Source organism: Paramisgurnus dabryanus, chromosome 10 (genome assembly GCF_030506205.2).
Source record: "Paramisgurnus dabryanus chromosome 10, PD_genome_1.1, whole genome shotgun sequence".
In the NCBI taxonomy this organism is placed as follows: domain Eukaryota; kingdom Metazoa; phylum Chordata; class Actinopteri; order Cypriniformes; family Cobitidae; genus Paramisgurnus; species Paramisgurnus dabryanus.
This window is the reverse complement of record NC_133346.1, coordinates 8,923,046-8,943,069: the sequence shown is the minus strand read 5'-3', so window position 1 is coordinate 8,943,069 and position 20,024 is coordinate 8,923,046. Positions and strand designations below refer to the sequence as shown.

At 38.8% G+C, this 20,024-nt stretch overlaps 1 protein-coding gene across 8 annotated transcripts in view; it reads left to right on the top strand.

The window, feature by feature from the left end:
- stard13a (StAR related lipid transfer domain containing 13a) overlaps window positions 1-20,024 on the top strand; it is a 45,816-nt gene that overhangs the window by 7,250 nt on the left and 18,542 nt on the right. For 2 of the 8 annotated variants that reach the window (XM_065260192.2, XM_065260179.2), the window contains exon 1: window positions 14,239-14,385. The exons of 2 other annotated variants lie outside the window; for them this stretch is intronic. In XM_065260192.2, the coding sequence (XP_065116264.1) occupies window positions 14,376-14,385 (10 nt within the window). In that variant the 5' untranslated portion in view covers window positions 14,239-14,375. Of the gene's footprint in view, window positions 1-3,876; window positions 4,322-8,223; window positions 8,550-14,238; window positions 14,386-20,024 lie in introns of those variants that run through there. 4 more of the 8 variants (XM_065260161.1, XM_065260163.1, XM_065260160.2 and 1 more) reach the window with 4 other exon arrangements.

Genomic DNA, 20,024 nt, shown 5'->3' with positions numbered 1-20,024 from the left:
TGTGGAACATTTCTCAGCCAATCAGAATGCAGCATTCAACAGACCTGTGGTATAAAAGAAAGTATTGCCCTAAACCTCTATATAAGTACATTGTTGATATAGTAGTAGTTGTGAAGAGAAATACAAGGAAAATTATCTTTTATTCATCATAAAGCACAGCTTCTTGGCACATGTTCACTTTAAACAGAATTTGAAGCCATTTAAATTCATTTTAAGTGTCGTTAATTGAGCTGTGCTGACTTCTGTTGACTTCACATTTTGAGGATCACAGAGCTTTGTAGCCAGAATTTTAAATTTACGTTAACATAAAATGAAAGAAAATGCAATGCATTTTACTTTAAAAGATACTGTACATTGATTTATGAAGACTATCAATCAGGCGCATTGAATGAATCTAAAGTGGAAGCCTAATGGTGGAAGCCAAGTCACAATGTCTGTATGCTGTTTTTCGGTAAAAGAAAACTCTTAGGTATAAAAAAAACGTTTCCAAGGATTGTCTTTAGGATTCTCATCAATTCTCAGAAATTCAGAGATGAATCAGGGCCCAGATTTCAACCTTTCCCACTGAAAAACAACCACAACGAACAAATAATTTAGATGAATACACGGCCATCTGGCATACAGCTTCTTCTTAATCTTCATACTGTATCCTTCATTTTAAAAATGTGGTCAGTCAGCAACAGGGGGTCTACAGAAGTTGGGACATAGCAGAATAAAACTATTTGTCATGGGATAATGGACATGTTCAGGATTAGGTGAAAATCTGAGAACTAGAAAACTGTGACATGTTGGGGATGTTTTGTCGAATTGAATCCAAAAGGATGTGAAGCACGTTCCCGAATATAAGCTGCTGTAATACAGACAAGGAAATTGTCGTGCAGTTGGTGGAAACTTAAAGGGACATTCCACTTTAAAAAAATATATGCTCATTTTCCAGCTCCCCTAGAGTTAAACATTTGGTTTTTACCGTTTTGGAATCCATTCAGCTGATCTCCGGGTCTGGCGCTACCACTTTTAGCATAGCTTAGTATAATCCATAGAAACTGATTAGACCATTAGCATCACGCTAAAAAATAACCAAAGAGTTTTGATATTTTTCCCATTTAAAACTTGACTCTTCTGTAGTTACATCGTGTACAGAAGAGTCAAGTTTTAAATAGGAAAAATATTGAAACTCTTTGGTTATTTTTTAGCGTGATGCTAATGGTCTAATCAGATTCAATGGATTATGCTAAGCTATGCTAAAAGTCGTAGCGCCAGACCCTGGAGATCAGCTGAATGGATTCCAAAATGATAAAAATCAAGTATTTAACTTCAGGGGAGCTGGAAAATGAGTACATTTAAAAAAAAGTTGAATGTTTTTTAAAGGAAATTTCTTCATGGGTTGTGTTTTGATACCTCAATGTGCACATCAACTCCTCTACAGACAGTTAGATCAGTGACTCTGGCCCTGTCCCAAATGGCACACTCTGGACTTGTGGTCCTCCTCAGAGTCCACACTTTGATGACATCACGTAGTCCAGACTTTAGGGACCCTTGATGCGAGTCCACGTGGGTGCACCGGAGTCGTATTTTGGGACAGACTCGAGCATCACACCGGAAAATAGGTAGAGAAGTTGCCCGTCAGTGTGAACTCCTCCCTTCCGTCGTCTGATTGGTTCGATTGCCCTTTCGCAAGGACTTCTGGGTTGGCAAAGTGCGCGAAGCCTGCTGCAGTGCGGGCTTCGCTGAAGACCGCATCAAGGGGGCAAAGGAGGCGCTGATGAGCACACTTCAAAGCGTAAAAATGACAGATGGGACACCCTACGGACTCGTAGACTAAGCGAGAACGCGCAATTTAAGGCCACAAGACCGATAGTCCACATGAAGTGCGCCATTTGGGACAGGGCCTCTGTCCATCTGACCTTGCGTCCCTGCATTCCTCTGCATGTCATCACTGAATGATCGCAACCCTGTAATTATTTACCCACACATACACACATGCCTCACACACTTTTGCTGTCAGTGAACACGTATGACAGTGCTGCAAACTGCTAATTTTGATGTAATTTCTACAGATCTGTTTCTGCTCTGTGTTTGTGTGTGCGCAGGTGTGTGCTATTTCTCCTCTCATAAGTTGGCACGTATATAATGTGCATAATCTGATGTACAGCAAAACATTATATTATTGACATAAGAGCGAAAAAGTGGATTCATGCAGTTTTTAAATCCCAGTTACCCACTGATTCCCTTAACGTCAACGTGTCTTAATTCTATCCCATTACACGCCCCTATACAATAGCATGTTTGCTCACAAAAAAAAACACATCTGCTGTTGTGATTGGCCCGTTTCTGTAAGGCATTTTGGAATTAATTGTTCTGATTGAACGTGACCCCTGAAGGACACATTCTAGTACACTCCTCCATGCAAGTCTATATGATTATAAGTAGTACAGGATGCCCGAGGCTGATGACTCCCTCTGATGCCCCGTGGCCCCTGATATATGAATATTCATTAAGGTCTCCTGAGGGGCCCCGGTGACTCAGTGTGAATTCACTCTTTCACACAGATGAGCAGTTAGCTGTGTGATAACCGTGCTAATATGGAGTGACGTTCGGGGCCAAACACAGGTTACATATTCACTTACGTCTGCTCTTAAATCAGTTGTTTTTTTAAACTCATATAGAGATAGAAAATAATAGGTAATTTGTTGTAAAGTTATCGTTGTTTTATTGAAAATCAATTCGTAAATATTTTATTTATTTATACCTTAGCCTTCCAAGTCAGTGAATCATAAATGTAACTATATAGACCATCCTACAGCGAGACCTTTCCACCGGCAGACTGGCTCCTGCCTCGCTGTTTCCCGGCTAGAGTTATCCCACTGTTTTATTTTGAGGTGTTCAGTTGCGTAAAAAATCTTTTCCTTCAGTTTGTACAGCACCATCCATCCGTCCGTTCTGCGCTACAGGGCATATCCGGTTTAAGAGTACCTCACCAAGGATGGAAGTGTGGATAGATCTGACCATTCATGCCTTTCCATTTCTCTCCACACCTCGCACCAGTTATGCCACCAATGTAACCTTACATAAATCTTCGCCTGTAAAACCTCCCCTGAGAGGAAGCTGAGCCAATGTAATGCATGACACCCAAACACCCATGGAATGTAAGTGAAAAAGAATATACTGTATATATATACATGTATATATACAGTGTATGTAAAATAAAAAAGTGGTAATAATAAAACATTAACCTACTGCATAATGAAAATATCAAAATACTGTTATAATATAGACATAAATTACTATCTTGGTATTTTGTACAGTATTTACTCCATAAGTGTAGTCTAGTAATGGTCTATTAGATTAATTATATTGATCAGCTCAACTCAATATCCAAACATCACAAGATTGCTTATGTCAAGATGGCAAAGCTGGAAGTCTGTGCGTGTGTTTGTGTTAGAGTCCCACGTGAAAAAATACTGTAGTATTAACTGTAGTAAATTGTACAGTATATTAATTATAATAACAACTACACAAAGTGAAAGTATTTTACAGTGTTCTGCAATTGATCAACTGCAGTAAATGCTGTAATATACTTTAATATTTGCTATGATGAGATTTTAAAACACTATAGTATCTAGCAATTTTAATATTAGTGTTTACTACAATAAATAATCAACAAAATTAAATTTTTAAGTATAATCAAATTGGGTTTACAAGTCATTTAAACATAGTATTTAAATTTTGACAAGTTGAGATTGCTTAAGTTATCTTGATGAGTTCAAGTAATGTCATGCTGCCATGGGAAAAGACTGTCCGCGCGCTTGCGTGCGTAAGCAGGGGAGAGGGAGAGAAGGGGGGCTGTGTGTGTGTGTGTGTGTGTGTGTGCGTGTGTGGTGTCAGTGTGCCTCGCGCTACTCTGCATTGCATTAGTGCTGAAACTTCTACGCATCTGTTATCACTGTCATTTCGCGCTCAATCAAACACGCGTGTATGAGACCATGAAACCCACCGGAATGAATTCTCCGTCCCGCGCCGGCGCGTGATATAAACACACGTGTTACTGTATTCGTCTTGCTGCAAGGTGACGCAGCGCCGCAGATCAGGAGCAGTGACGACAGCTGCGGCACCGGAGAGAGAGCGAGCTGGACCCGGCGGGTAACGGTGCGCGTGTAGGACAACTGGACCGGGCGCTACTATGTGTGACTATTCACAATGACAACGAGGAGAAAGTCAAGCAAGCTGCAGCTGCGGCGGTCCATCAGCGAGCAGCTGCGGGACTCCACATCCAAAGCCTGGGATTTACTCTGGAGAAATATACGAGACAAACGACTGGCAGGTCAGTGCGCGACAACGTCGCGTCACGATGAACTTTTTCATTCTTGCGTTATATCGTTACGGGCCGTCACAGCTGTTTTGGTGAAGGTCAAGTTTATGATGTTGATGTCCCTTTTGACTTGCGTTGGAATAGCTTTACATATGATCGAGGCGTATTCTTTCTATACATTATATGACTTAAACACAATGACTGCGTAAAAACAGAGTTGGATAACGTTGTGTATTAGTAATCTGCGTTCCTGTGGAGCTCTTGAGATGCGAACTAACCAAGATGATGCTGGCTGTGCTGTGTCACGTTTTTACTTAAGGATGGAGTATTATATTTTGGGGAAATGTTTAATGTTCATAGTACAATAGCATAGCCTTTCGTGTACTTTAGTATAGTTTGCTGTAGTGTAGTGAACTTCAGTGTCTTATAGTTGTGTAAAGTGTAATATGGTAGGTAGGTAGAGTACAGCATAGTGTGTTACAGTGTATTGAGTACAGTATGTTCTAGTACAGTAGTATATACTCTGATGTGCTGTATAGTAGTGTAGTGTTGGAGGCTTTAAAATTATTCTGAATGCATAAAAATGAACTTTGTGTTATTTTTCATGTATTATTTTGAAATGAGAAGTATTTACAGTGTCTCAATTTGATATTTCTGAATCTGATACTTTATTTTATAGTTCTTGTCAAGTTCAGTATTAGTTAGCAGCATAACATTGTAACATAGTATTACAGTGCATATAAATGCTTACAATGTACTTGGGTATTTTTGGAGAAAATGTATGTAGTATAGAAAACTTAATTTTTCATTTAAGTTACAAAGAGCTTTTTTGCAAAGTGTGCTTGCACACAAGGATTTTTCTTAGTATTTGAAGCTTCCAGTGCATCCAAATATAACAAGAAGACACATTCAATTAAAAGAGTAAAATATAAAATACAAGAAAACATACCCATAATAACATACTCATCTGTTTCTGTGATGTAGTTTTGAGATTTCTGAAGATGCTGTTTTCTTCCATGGGATATTTTGTAATGTTATCTTGTGAAGCATGGTCCATTATCACAGCTTGTGGTTAAAAGTTGAGAAATTACATTTGAAAGTAATGTGTATCTGACTCTTCTTCTCGACCCAGTAACCTCATTCGTACCCTGGGGTGCTTGAGAAATTCATTTTGGTTCCAACACTCAGACCTTTATCTCCTGGGTAAACATCTCACATGATGTATTTATAAAAAATATCAAGATTGATAGCTTTGTGGACACATTCATGCATCCTTTGAGTGGTTTAGTGAATGTTGTGCATGTGGGTTACAGATATAACATGTGGGATTACTGGCATCAGTGTCCCCCCTGATTTAGACCATGAACAACTCACCTTTGTGTGACCTGTTCTGAATTTAGCTCTCATATGTGAACGCTCTTAATAACACACGGGGTTGTTTTCGTGGATCAAGTTCATGTTTAGGTAATTTTGGCACGGCCCGCGTGTGGGTGGACCTCAGTCTGGAGTGGTTATAAAGAAGTCCTCAGATGAACTGAATGATGAATTATGAATGACACTTTTGAAAACCTGATTACCTTTCATGACCACCAGAGGGCAGTCATTTCAAAACAAACCCCAAAAGCTGTCTGTTTCATGTGCATGGCTTGTCTATACATGCTGCAGTGCTTTACCAGACGTACAGAAACTGAGGAGCAGTAGATGAATATTTGAATGCCTTTACTTAGCTCAGCTCAGTTTGAGTTCTCAGTTAATACTTTGCCATATATGTTTCTTTAATAAAATCGGTAGCAGAAATACAAATAGACACAAATAAGACAATGTCTTACAATAAGACTAAAAGTACAGTAAAGTTTATGTGCATTTATTGTTGGGTTCAACATTGCAAGCTCAGCTGTGCCTTTGGAGTTTTCAACTTTGTTTCCTGCATTTTTAATGTTCCTTGCAGTTCTGTTGAATACTGATTGAATGTTTGGCCAAAGCTATTGGATATATAACAAGATTCAGCACACCTATTACTATGGACCTGTCCCAAATGGCGCACTTCATGTGGACTTTCAATCTCGTGGCTTTAAAGGGGACATTTCACAAGACTTTTTAAGATGTAAAATAAATCTTTGTTGTCTCCAGAGTATATATGTGGAGGTTTGGCTTAAAATACCATATAGATAATATATTATATCATGTTAAAGTTGCCACTTTGTAGGTGTAAGCAAAAATGAGCTGTTTTGGTGTGTCCTTTTAAATGCAAATGAGCTGATTTCTGCACTAAATGTCAGTGTCGTGGTTGGATAATGCAGATTAAGGGGCGGAATTGTCCCCTTCTGACATCACAGGGGAAGCCAAATTTCAATGACCTTTTTTACATGCTTGCAGAGAATGGTTTACCAAAACTAAGTTGCTGGGTTGATCTTTTTCCCATTTTCTAGGTGGATAGAAGCACTGGGGACCCAATTATAGCACTTAAACATGAAAAAGTCAGATTTTCATGATATGTCCCCTTTAAATTGCATGTGCTAGGGTGTCCCATCTGTCATTTTTATGCTCTGAAGTGTGCTCATCAGCGCCCCCTTTGCACCCTTGATGCGGCCTTCGGCACTGCCGCAGGCTTCACGCACTTTACCAACCCGGAAGTCCTTGCGAAAGAGCAATCAGACCAATCAGACGATGGATGGGAGGAGTTTACACTGATTGGCAACTTTTCTTCCTATTTCTGGCGTGACGCTCGAGTCTGTCCCAAAAAACGACTCTGGTGCATCCTTGTGAACTCGCGTCATGGGTCCCTATTGGCTCTGTCCCAAATGGCACACTCCAGACTTTGATGACATCATGTATTGCAGACTTTAGGGACCCTTAACGCGAGTCCACGAGGGAGCACCGGAGTCACATTTTGGGAAAGACTCGAGCGTGACAACAGAAATAGGAAGAAAAGTTGCCCATCAGTGTGAACTCCTCCCTTCCGTCGTCTGATTGGTCTGATTTCTCTTTCGCAAGGACTTATGGGACACCCTACGTACTCCTAGACTAAGCGAGCATGCGCAATTCAAGGCCACGAGACCGAAAGTCCACGTGAAGTGTGCCATTTGGGACAGGGCCAAAGTCTGCACTACATGATGTCATCAAAGTGTGGACTCTGATGAAGTCCACAAGTCCGGAGTGTGCCATTTGGGACAGGGAATAAGAACAATGCAACGCTTAATATGGCCGCTCTGGCAATAGAAGTCCCGCCTTTCAGTTAAAAGAACCAATCAAAAAAGACTAATGAGGGAATGAGGGCTCTGTAGAGTCGCGCAGGCATACGCGATAGCTGAATCGACCCGTTAAAGGTTTTTTAGAGCCTAAGAATCCAAACTTATAGCACAAATAATGTCAGGTTTAATTGTTGGTCAGAAATATGAGGAATATGAGTTAGATTTTAGAGTCTTTCCACTTTTAAGTATGAATGACTTTAGTCTTTGCATGACTGAAATAACTGCCCGGAGGTGTTGCCAACGCGGCTTTCCTAAAGGTATTTTTGGTTTTTGGAGTATTTGTCACCTAAGGGTTCTCGCAAGCTTTGCATTGACCTTCATTGAGATTACAGAAGGACCTTTTGGGTTTTTCACAGCAAATCATCTCTTGCTTATCTACTTTCACACAGTCACAGCATTTTTTTCTCTTTAAAATGATTTTATTTTGCTTTCATTTCTGTCACACAATTTATTTTTCATTTGGATGAGACGGCCACACACAAACACACACGGACTGAAGAGAAACACATTAAAAAACACTTTGGGTGAAGTTCAATTGGCTGCAGAATGTTTCCAACCCTACACACCCATTTGGGTCTTCTGTCGGTCACATGACCATTGAATGGGTGGAGCAAACGAAGTGTGCGCTCAGATCAGAACTGACTCCATACCTAGGTGTGTTTTTTGCGACTGTGTGTATTTGGGTGAGTATGTGATGGTTTAGTATCATCACTGCTTGGTAGTGCATATAGTAGGCAAACACCAGGGTGTTTAGTGCATATCCGGCTGTGTTTAGGGAGTTACTGAGTAAGTTTTGAGTGTTTTTTGTACCTGTGGAAATATGGACGAGACCGATCTCACAGATGATTTTATGGACAGTGAATGTTTGGGCAGCATGACTCCAGAGACTCAAGATATATACCTTAGACTGGATAGCATCCACAGACGCTCTGGACTACGCCTGGCTCGTCTCATCGCTAGGCAACAGCTACTAAAGAGGATATCCCAAGGTATACGAGAGGTGCTTTGGGTATCAGTTTGAGTCTTTTAAGTTATTTTCCTTCTCATCTGGCTCTGGGTTTGGAAACTTTGGATCTTTCTTTACTACTACACTATAAAAATATGCAGTATTTTTGTCAAATAAACATATTTTTATGTTACTTTAACAAAAAAAATGAAGTTATACAATTTTATAAGTTAACTTTCAAAAAGCCAACACTTCAAATATTAGGTTAAATTGACTTGCAAAACCAAGTTGTTTTAACTTCATGCTGCAGTTTTGTAATAGTGTAATAATTTGGATTTTTGGTGCTTGTTGACTTTTAACCTCTAATGGCGAACTTTGGTTATATTTTACAGATATTACTACATCTTTATATATTTATGCAAGGCATTTCTCCCATTTGTGCCATCATGTTAAGCTGATTCACTGTGGCTTATACATTACATGCAACATGAATGTTTTCTTGTGCTTTCTAGATGTTAAGAGTCTTAGTGTTACAGAAACTTGAGATCCAATCCACAGTATTTTTAATGAATAACCCTTTTATACTTCAAGCATATGATAGGACAACTCATGACTTGCATATTGTATGGCATCATACAGTGTATTGGTTTGTTTTGGTTCATTTACACACAAACGTATAGACGAGGAACATATACAATCCTAGAAGCACTTAATATTTTTATGCTATACTAGTGTCATACGTCTGTGAGTCTTTGCTTTATTTGACAGTAAAATATTTTAGAGGTGGATAGAAATGTCTAGACCTGCAGTGTGTGGTGGTTTTGTGGTTGGAATCTGTACACGTACGCACACACATTCACCACCTCAGGAATGCTTGGGCTGCACGCCGGCTACTCTGTAATACAGCTTGTGGAGATCTGGAGAGTTTGAGAAATCGCAGGTTTGTCCAGCCATGACTTTGATGTGTATGCACAACATGCATATCTCCTCAACAGCGGACAGACTTGGACAGGATTATTGATTTGAAATGACAATCCCAGACATAATAAAATAAATTGATCTATTCCACCGCATCAGCTGGAATGTGCATTGCAGGGTTGACATTTATTTGAAAAGTTTAGCATCTGTTGTTTAGACATGAAAAGTCAGAATATTCGAATTCAAAGAGGTTATTCAGGTTATTCAGATCTTGATCGATCCCTGACCTTTTTTGACTGACTGCAGTGTAAGTGTTAACAGCTGTACGGTGAGTTTTGTCCAAGAATTTCCATCAAAACCTGGGCTTGGTGCCTGTCAGGCAGAGAAGTTGATAAAGCAGATCAGCCACAGGGATCAGTTTGAGCTTAATGTGAACTGAAAGCTGTGCCATAATGGACTGAAATACTGTATGAGCACCTTAACTTGAGTTTATTTTGTTTTGTCTTTTTCTCTTACTTTACCTTAATGCAACAGAAATCTGTCTTGGAGGAGAAGTCAAAGTTTATCATATACTTAAGCTTTGATCTAACCTGTTTTTTAACCTGTTATTTCATTTCAATTGGAGCCAATAGTCCTAAAAGAGACACTAATAAAATAATATATATTTTTAGGTAGATAATAAAGATTTTTCTATGTGCATAGCAATATTTGAAGTGACACGTATTTGCTGTAGTATGTCCCCTGAGGCCGTGTATGTTACAACATTTTTGACAAAAAAACGGGAAACTTTTATGCATCTTCGCTGTTCGAATTTTTGAAAAAACAATGTTCGTTTTCATTTACTGTAAATGACGAAAACGCAGTATTGCATGTTCAGTCTACAGGCATGCGTGAGGACTTGTCAATCATGACAATGGCGACAAGACTGTATTTGTACTACACAGAACACAGGGCTGGCAGGCTTAATACAGTGATTTTATTCGTTTTTGTGCATCTGGGTAAACAGGGATCATTTTGACAACATTGTTATGTGTACATGATTTTTTTTTAAATGCAAGCTTCCGTTTTTAGTACAGTCAATGTCGTGTAAATGCGTCCTTTAAAGGAAAACACCACAGTTTTTCAAAATTTTACTATGTTCTTACCTCAACTTAGATGAATTAATACATATCTATCTTTATTCAATGCGTGCACTTAATCGTTGTAAAACGTGTCGTGAATATGTTAGCCTTTAGCCTAGCCCCATTCGTTCCTTGGGATCCAAACAGGGATGAATTTAGACACTTCCATGTTTTCCCTATTTAAAGACTGTTACAGGAGTAGTTACACGAGTAAGTATGGTGGCATAAAATAAAACGTGGCGTTTTTTTTAAGCGGATAAAAAATGAGAACTATATTATGGTGTAATAGCACTTAGTTTGCAGCACTTCGACTTCGGGACTTAAGGCTATTCCACTTAAACACATGTCTTGACTGAAAATAACCTGTACTGACAGATCTTAAAATATGCCAGTGCCAGATTTCTCTCAACATACATTACACAACAGTAATGACTTCTTCGAAGGCATGTTTATACACGATAAAGGAAACATAATACGTTGCAGGCTAGACTCAAAGCTGCATGATCAGAATGAGCTCAATGTGCCAGTATCTCGTGTATTAACCTCTTCACCACAGCTTTGACATCTAGTTTTAAATATATAGATCATGATTTGTGCCCTTATCTTAACTCTTGTTTTTCAGTATGCATTCCTGGATGATGAATATGTACATTTGTTTTATCATGAGCTGCTGTGGCATGTGTGCAGTTGCTCAACAGCAGTGAGGGTTTGGCTTTAGTGTGGCAGTGAATTCACTTCAGCTCTTCAATCCAATAACAATCATATCCTCTCATCCCTCACACTACAGCTCTCTGGTCTTCTGTCCATACAACTTTATCAAAACAATGACTTACTAAAATACAGGAAGTGGCTCGTGTTTTGTTTTTGTTACGCATAAGTGGTCATGAGGACAGTAGGTTGAGATGGATTTACATTTATTTATTAAGTGCTTGCATTTATGTTTATTCTAAGCTTAAGCTCTAAAAACAAAATGCTCGAGCTTTGCATTCAAAGTGTGAGCCCTTTAAATTGGAATGGATTTTGTCAATGTTTTATCGTTCATATTAGTTGAAAAAAACACTCAGTTTCTTTTTAATTTTGGTAGTCAAATAATAAATCAAGAAAGAGTTGAGAATACTTGTTGTTAAAAAAAACAGTAATAGTAGTATTAGCCAGCAGTAGCAGTACTACTTTAAAATTCGACATGTAAATATGCTGTTCTTGTTGCGTTTACATGGCTATAACCAGCAGATGTCATCACACGCTGTGTTTTGTGTATCTCTAAATTTAGTTTGCATGTAGTTATGTAATCTATGATCTTATCTAGCGATGTAGTTAATGTAGTCAAATAAAAACATTTGGTGTCCTAGAGTACATATGTGAAGTTTTAGTTCAAAATACCATATACATAATTCATTTTAGCATATTAAAATTGCCACTTTGTAGGTGTGAGCAAAAAGGTGCCGTTTTTGGGTGTGTCCTTTAAAATGCAAATGAGCTAATCTATGCATTTAAAGGCAGTACTGTGGTTGAATACTGCAGATTAAGTGGCAGTATTATCCCCTTCTGACATCACAAGGGGAGCCAGATTTCAATTAGCTATTTTTCACATGCTTCCAGAGAATGGTTTACCAAAACTAAGATACTGGGTTGATCTTTTTCACATTTTCTAGGTTGACAGACACAATTATAGCACTTAAACATGGAACAAGTCATATTTTCATGATAAGTCCCCTTTAAATCAGAATGATTTAACTTTATTTTATCGTTATCATTATCTTTAATAGTGTTAATTGCCCTTTTACACCCCAAGACTTCATCTAGCTCCCAATGCCTGATTTTCTCTTGTTCGAAAAATCAGCAGTTGTGGTGCAGGTGTATGAGAGAATGTGTAGCGAATCCATCTGTAAATGTCAAACATATGACGCACACCCACACTTGACTGTAATTTTTTGTGCTGTTTGTACCTTAAAGGTACAAAGACGTATACTAGAGAGAAATACATGAAGTTGTGTTGAATGCTATTTTAGTTTTTAATAAAAAAATTATTTGCATACAGTTTGGGAACTATGCAGTCAGGATTGCCTTTGCATTTTTCAGCTTTTCAGGGTGTTTAGTGGTATTGCTGTTAGCACAGTAACCCTTACAAGTTATTTTTGGATGGACTGGAGGCCACTGTTTTATTATTTAAAATTATCATTTCTATGAGTTGTTTAAGTTCTGACCACTGACTCTCTTATGCCTTATGATTCCCACATTCCTCTGCCTGCTACTTCTGTCTTCCCATCTCACACACACAAAACCTTACATGTGAAGCCTCGTCCTGTTCCCAGATGGGAATGTGTGAGGACTGTGGGGAGTGTGCCCAGATCTCCTTAGCCCATACTTGACCCTCTGGTATCTCTCTTACACAAAAACACAGACACATGGAGAAATCTCTTGTTTCGTTTGTGGTTGGTGAATCATTCAGCTATTTCTACTTATTTCTGCCATAATCTGCCTTGTGATGCCTCATAATTCCACTGGGTGGCTGTGCAAGAAAGCAAGAAAAGGAGACCAGAACAACAGACTTGTATTCACTATACCTTTAAAGGCAAAGTTATCCTAAATATGAACATTTTATAAATTACCCTCATGCCATCCCAGAGTTTTCTTTGTTAAGTTAAACACAAATTAAATATTTTACATACAAATGCAGTCATACTAATTTCTTATATTTGGGCCAACAGGCGAAACCCCAAAAAGCATATTCCTCCATCATCATTAGTACAATTCATTCCAGTGGGTTAATATAATATGTCTAATTATGTATACAGTATAAAAATGTTTAAACACATGTAAAAATTTCATAAATATACAGTGCAAAAGGCCATGATGCCAGAATTAGATTTGTTGTTTTTGCAATGTTATAGTGATCATATATAATTGTGTCTCAGTCTGTTTAATAAAATACATTAAAAAAATACAGGAAATGTGTATATAGTATTAAAAACAGGGTAAACTCCCCTTCCACTTGAGCAATAGCAGGAAACTGCAGGATCTCTTAAACCTAAATGAAATTACATCCTTATTTCTAATTTTGAAGAAATTAGTCTTTTTACTTCATTCTGCTCAAAAATGCTCAAGATGTGTTTAGTGCCAAGAGAGGTCACACTAAACACAGATGATACCTAAAGAAGAAATTTAGTCCTGAAATTTAAATTTAAATTTTTTTTTACATATTTCCTGTATTTCCTGTTTGTATCTTAATAAAATAGATTGAAAAATAAATATGGATGGACATTAAAATTTCTAAAGCAACAAGTCTGGTGGTGGTGGCCTGATACTTCTGCACAGTACTGTATATTTGCATCTGTTTGTATTTATATATACATATACACAGTACACACACATATATGATGTCCTAAATTTAACCCCCGGACAAAGCAATCGGTCTACATGCAGGTCTAAAAAAACACCCTTATACTCACATCCTATGCATCTCTGTCTGTCTTTCACTTTGGGCTCTTGAATTCTATCACTGTCTGGGAACAGGTTGCATATCCAGCTGCGAGCGCAAGCGTGTGCATATGATCGATGGCTCTCTGAAGGTATCAGCACATGTTCAGTTTCTCACGTGTTCATGGGCGAGGGGTGGGGGGCGCAGGCCGTACATACTCCAGCTGTTCGGAGGCGTTTCAGGGAGGGCGGAAAAGGCGCATAAGCATTAAAGTCGAGAGTTGTGCATAGAGAGTCTTCTGCAGAAGGGAAACGGGTCGGAAACGGGCTCTTCTAAATAAATCATGCTGTTTGTTTGACTGGAAACTTCACTGTGGTTTTAGGATCTTACCCATAACCACAGGCTGCTGCTGATGCCTAAAGGTACCAGATCACTGATTCTTACTGTAACTTATTTCCTTCATAATGTATGGATTTTCATTCAATAACTTTTGTTTATTGGAACCCACTTTGAGACATTTGTCTGTTTTGTGTTTGTTACAGTGTTTGTCTTTCTTTTTACAGTCAGTGTACTGAGAAAAGTCGTATTAGATATTGTTTGTACATGTCTTAGGAGTTCTCGCTGTTTTAGGCATCAATTCTTTTTCAGCTGTTCCTTCTAAAATTACTAGGGTCTTTCGCCCAGGAAAAAAAATCAGGAGGAGACTTTAAAAAAATAGTTCACCAAGTTCTTACATGTTGAACAAAAGAAGATATTTTTTATACATCTTAGCTCCATGTAATGAAAGCAAAGTAGGGACTGTGGCCGTTAACCTCTAAAAAGACAAAAAAGGTGCAAATTTGTGCCATATTCCAAATCCTGTAAAATCATGGGTTCCCGCGGGTCCTTGAAATCCTTGAAAGTTTGTGAATCTGGGGAAAAAAATTCAAGGCCCTGGGAAGTTTTTAAAAATATACATACTTGGATACAGGTCATTGAAAGTGCTTGAATCTATTTTATGCAAGAAGTTTTCTGGAAAAAAATCCATATTATTCCCTGTGTAGTGTAGGATAATATCATAAAAATTCTAGATTTTTTAAGAACACGTGCTAAACTGTTCGCTTTAAATGCTTATATCTTCTGTATGCGAATGTTGATTTATACCAAAATGCTTTTTTGCATAGTTACATAGCACATGAAAATGTCTCGGGTTACGTATGTAACTGTTGTTCCCTGAGTAGGGAACGAGACGCTGCGTTTCCCTTGCCATACTTCCTGCGTCCCTGTAACGCCGTTTTTGGCAATATTTCATATAGTGATATACTTCCTTGCTCCCGCGTTACTGTTTTTGTCAATAAGCCCCACCATTGGTTGAATTTGATATACACATTCAGACGGACTTACCCTGGAGGCGTCCCCAAAGTGTCACCGCAGTAACACAGCGCGAGTTCCCTCGAAAGGGAACTGTAACAATGTATCTTTATAGGTAACACGAGGTAACCTTGCTTTCACTTGAAATGTGTCCCTACACTAGTCCTTGAATTTGAGGGTATTGGACCTGGAAAGTCCTGGAAAGGTCCTTGAATTTGAAGTTAACTAAGGTGTGGGAACCCTGCATATAATAGCTTTGTAAGAAGAACAGGGTGAAATGCATTAATAATCTCTACCTTTTGTGTTCTTTGTTAGAATAGAAAATAAAGGTTTGGACTGACATGATATGTAAGTGTAAATGTGACCCAGTTTGTGAAAACACAATTTGAGTCATTTTTTAGTGATTTAATACATAGTCATCCTATATAACAGTGGTTCTCAAACTTTTTCAGCTGCCCCCCCCCCCCCTTGTGTACAGCACATTCCTTCGCGGCCCCCCAAATAAAATTTATGACAAAACCAGTTTTACAATTTTAATTAAACAAAACATTTTAAATTATACAAAGCAGTGCTGTTGGTTGCCTTATTGTTTTAGGTTTAATTACAAAGAATTTATGCTAAATTAATGTTTTTTATTAAATTTGATAAAAATTTGATTCCTTTTTGATTTTTCTGTCTTCTTGAACATGAAGGACATGGTTCATAGTGCTGGAGCTTCAGAATCATGTTTAGTTAAATAAGAAACTTCCTTACGATCCCAGTGGATGGATGTCAAATCACTTTAGCATGTGTGGGAAAATGGCAGTGGTCCAAATGTGTTGATGTGTGTATGTGTGTGTTTGTCTGTATTAACTGTGTGTGCTCTGATGAGCAATACAGAAATTGTCTGGAGAGATCCCATGGGTGAAGTGTACTTCTCCATAAGTGTGTGTGTTTGTAGCTGTATTTCCTCTCAGTTGTGTGCATTTAGATAAAGACTACACTACTTAGAATAGAAGCTAAATGTTTGTGTAAGAGGATGCATTATAAACCTTTAAAGTGGCATTAACTCCATGGGTGGTCTTATCTAAGTGACAGAGATGGCATTGTGTAAAATGCACAGACAGACACCAACTAAATGTAAGTGCGTTTGATTGCTTATTTACACCGGTTTATACTTTCCAACGAGAACATTGGCTTTGATTAAGTATTTTTTTATATATTTGTGTTTAGATAGATCAAAATGGACAGATGTTACCATTACTTACACTGTCCGAAATCGCCTACTTCCATACTATATAGTAGGTGAAAATCAGTAGGCAAGGTGAGTAGTATGTCCGAATTCATAGTATTAAAAAACAGGAGGCGAAATGTACCCAGATGACTTTTTATTTCCGGCAAGATTTTGAAGTGTGCAGTCGATGGACACTTTACTATCCCGTGAGCCCCGCGAGAGGAGTAGTTGTTTCCATAATGCTGGCTTACTTCTCCTTACATCCAAAAACACACTTCTTTTAAGATATTTTGATATAAAACCACCCTGTCGCACGTGTCGCGATGCCTGTAACTTTGCCTGCGACTCGGCTCTCGCGCTCCCGCTGATTGACATGTGGGCGTGGTTTTCAGGGGTAAGGGCCCATAAAAACATGTGATATGTGTAGCGTAGCCCTGGAACATCAGCAGTTCCTATAATCGAAATAAACTTTCCAGAAATTGTCGCACCCTGGTTACTGTAAGTGCATTTGGCACAGAAAAAAACATGTAACACGTCCAACTGCTTTTTTGATACTTTGCCTATGTTTAGCATGAGAAAACAACTCAGTGTTAATAAGTCAGAATGCATGAAATACCATTGAACCCCCCCTTAATTCTTGAATAAGAAAAAGAACAGGAAGCATTCCAGCATTTGGCTACGACTCGTCGTCTTTGACTTGAAAAGCAAGGGGTTCAATTAAATCGAAACTAAAGAAGCATAAGAAAAATAACAACGAGGAATGGACCCAATAGGGTCTTTGTAGTCTGAGGTGACTTTTAAGGACACGAGTTCTGTGTTTTTATTTAATCAGACGTCTTGCCTGCTTAATCAAAACAAGAATGCTTTTGATTTTACCGCTCGCCCCATGGCATCCAGTCTCTGCGTGTGTCATCCGTGCCTGCTGCTCTGTCTCATGGCGCGCTGCCTGTTGTCACGTCGAGGTGAGCAGGAATGTCGGGAGGGTCACGTCCTGGCTGCTGAGATTAGACGCCATAGCAGCGCGCCACCAATGCAGAGGTGATGGCAGCGTGTGTGGCTTTTTGTACATTTGGACGGGGCTTTGTGTTGGTGTGCCATTTTTTATCGCCACCTTCCGTGGTCCATTGTGCAGTTTTGTGTGACCCTGTTTGTTGTGCATGTGCCTTCGCGTTTGGTTTGGGTTGAGGTCGATTGTTTTGAGCACCTTTTTGTGTTGGGTCAGCAGGGGGACATTACATATTAGCGGTATGTGTTAATTAAAGTCGCGGCGGTTCTTTATTCCCACGCTTTTGAGAAACAGCAATTCGGGCCTACCCAGAATCCCCTCTGAGCTTTAGACGCTTTCTAATGTTCTCCCTTTCTGAAACAAGCCCAGTGGTTGGGCTTTATTTGAGAGATTTATTAGATGTTGTTGTTTACCGCTGATCTGAGACCAGCACTTTATCTTTATGATGAGACAAGTCACTGGTGAAGGCAAAAGGGAAGTTGAGGTTAATCAATCCTACTGTAAATCACCACAGCGGGTGGTAGTGTGTATAAAAATGGATTGGGTTACATTTATAACATTTACATTCATGCATTTGGCAGTGCATTCAAGTTATTTGTGTGCAATAGAACCTATGACCTTTGCGGTGCTAATGCAATGCTTTACAACATCACAAGCAAAATCATGTTTTATGCACATAATTGATATTCCACTATTGCTGGTATTATGTCGGATCTGTTTATATTCGTCTCCTTTAGTGATCTGAAAGCCAAACGCTTAATGGCTGTTGATGCAAGCAAACAAACAAACCATTAAAACAGAACAAACATCTAGTGGTGAAATAAGGGGGCTTTTTCTGTCTGCAACAGCATGGATGGCTGCACCCGCTGAGGGCTTTGGTTGATAGCAGTGTTTGTAGTCTGTTAAAAGGCCCCATCGTGTCTTTCTGTAATTGCTTCCATATGTGATTGAGACTTTAAACACTAGACATGTTGAACATGTATTGGACGCCTCTAGTGAATTATCAGATAGCGGAGGTTGTGGGGTTTATTTGACATGAAGATTGTAATATAGAGCATACATGTAAATATGCTATTAAACTTAATATTGACTGAATGCTATTGGCATGTGTTAAATGTTCATCATGCTTTTGCTTCAGATCCTGGCCTCAGGCCATTTAGAAATACCAGTTTGTTGGCAAAATCTGTTAAACGCCTCGTCAAAATGCTATAAGTGCACGGTAGAAGATTTGGAAGAACGACGTGGTGTACGTCAATGTGCAAGATTTTTTTACCCGGTTAAAGGATAAATTAGGTTTTGGCTGAATTTTTGAGCCTGTTGCCTTCAGAAAGGACAGGAAAGAGTGATATTTTTACATGCACTTAGAGGGTTTTGCAGTGAAAGGCCAATGAAATGACTAAAGGGACATTTGTGAAAGTAATGCATTTCAAGAACCTGGAGCCTCATTTATCAACAGTGCGTAGAAAATGTTCTATATTTTGACCTACGAATGAAATTTAGTATGTGCGTAAAAAATCGGGATTTATCAAACGTGCGCACATGGTTGTGAAGTAATCCTTGATGATAAATCCCACTTGTTCTTAAGCATCATGCTTGTGCACATTCAGGGTCATTCCCATTCCGAAACGCCTCCAATGAACAATATATGGTGACAACACCTCCTTTTATAAGTCACGTGGTTATGCTTTTTCCCTCACCGCAATAATGGCAAAGAGAGCGAAAAAGAGGAACTTTACAGACACAGAAATTGAGTTACTGCTGGATGAGGTTAAATCCTAATAACACATCCTGTTTGGTTCACTTAGTGCGGGAGGAATGACTAACAAAAGAAAACAAATCTGCATGAAAACATGTAACAAGTGCGTTTAATTCCGTTGAATATGAGAAGAGAACACTTCCAGTAATAAAAAAGTGGTTTGACATTAAATTATCAGCCCCCTTTCCAACTTGGACAGCAGCATCATCGGCACGATCTTTGACAACGCATTCCCGGCGGAATGGTTTATTTGCCAAGTCTTCCAATAACGCAAGATAAGCCATTGCACTGTGTCAAGCATTTGTCGGAGCCTTCCTTTTTTATACAAATCACAAATAAATCATTAACTTCAATACTGATTTGCTGTTACCATATTGACATGAATCATTTTTAACACCTGCTTGTGGATAATAAATACACACTTCTTTACTCACTGGAGATGATCCTGTGTAGTATCGCTATTCTACCACTAGATTCTATGCGTAAGCATGCTCCGAGGTGTGCGTATATTTACACACATTTCTACGTATAAGTGCAATTTGATAAATTCCACACTTTGCGTAAAACTGTTCCTACGCACACTTTACGCACACTTCTGTGCGTACGCACGCTTGATAAATGAGGCCCCTGAACCTTACCTAAACCTAAACATAGGAGCCTGATAAAAAATGCTTATTACAAGAAAACATATCAGACACACTTAGAGGGGGTCGTCATATTTTTTCCAGCATAAGGT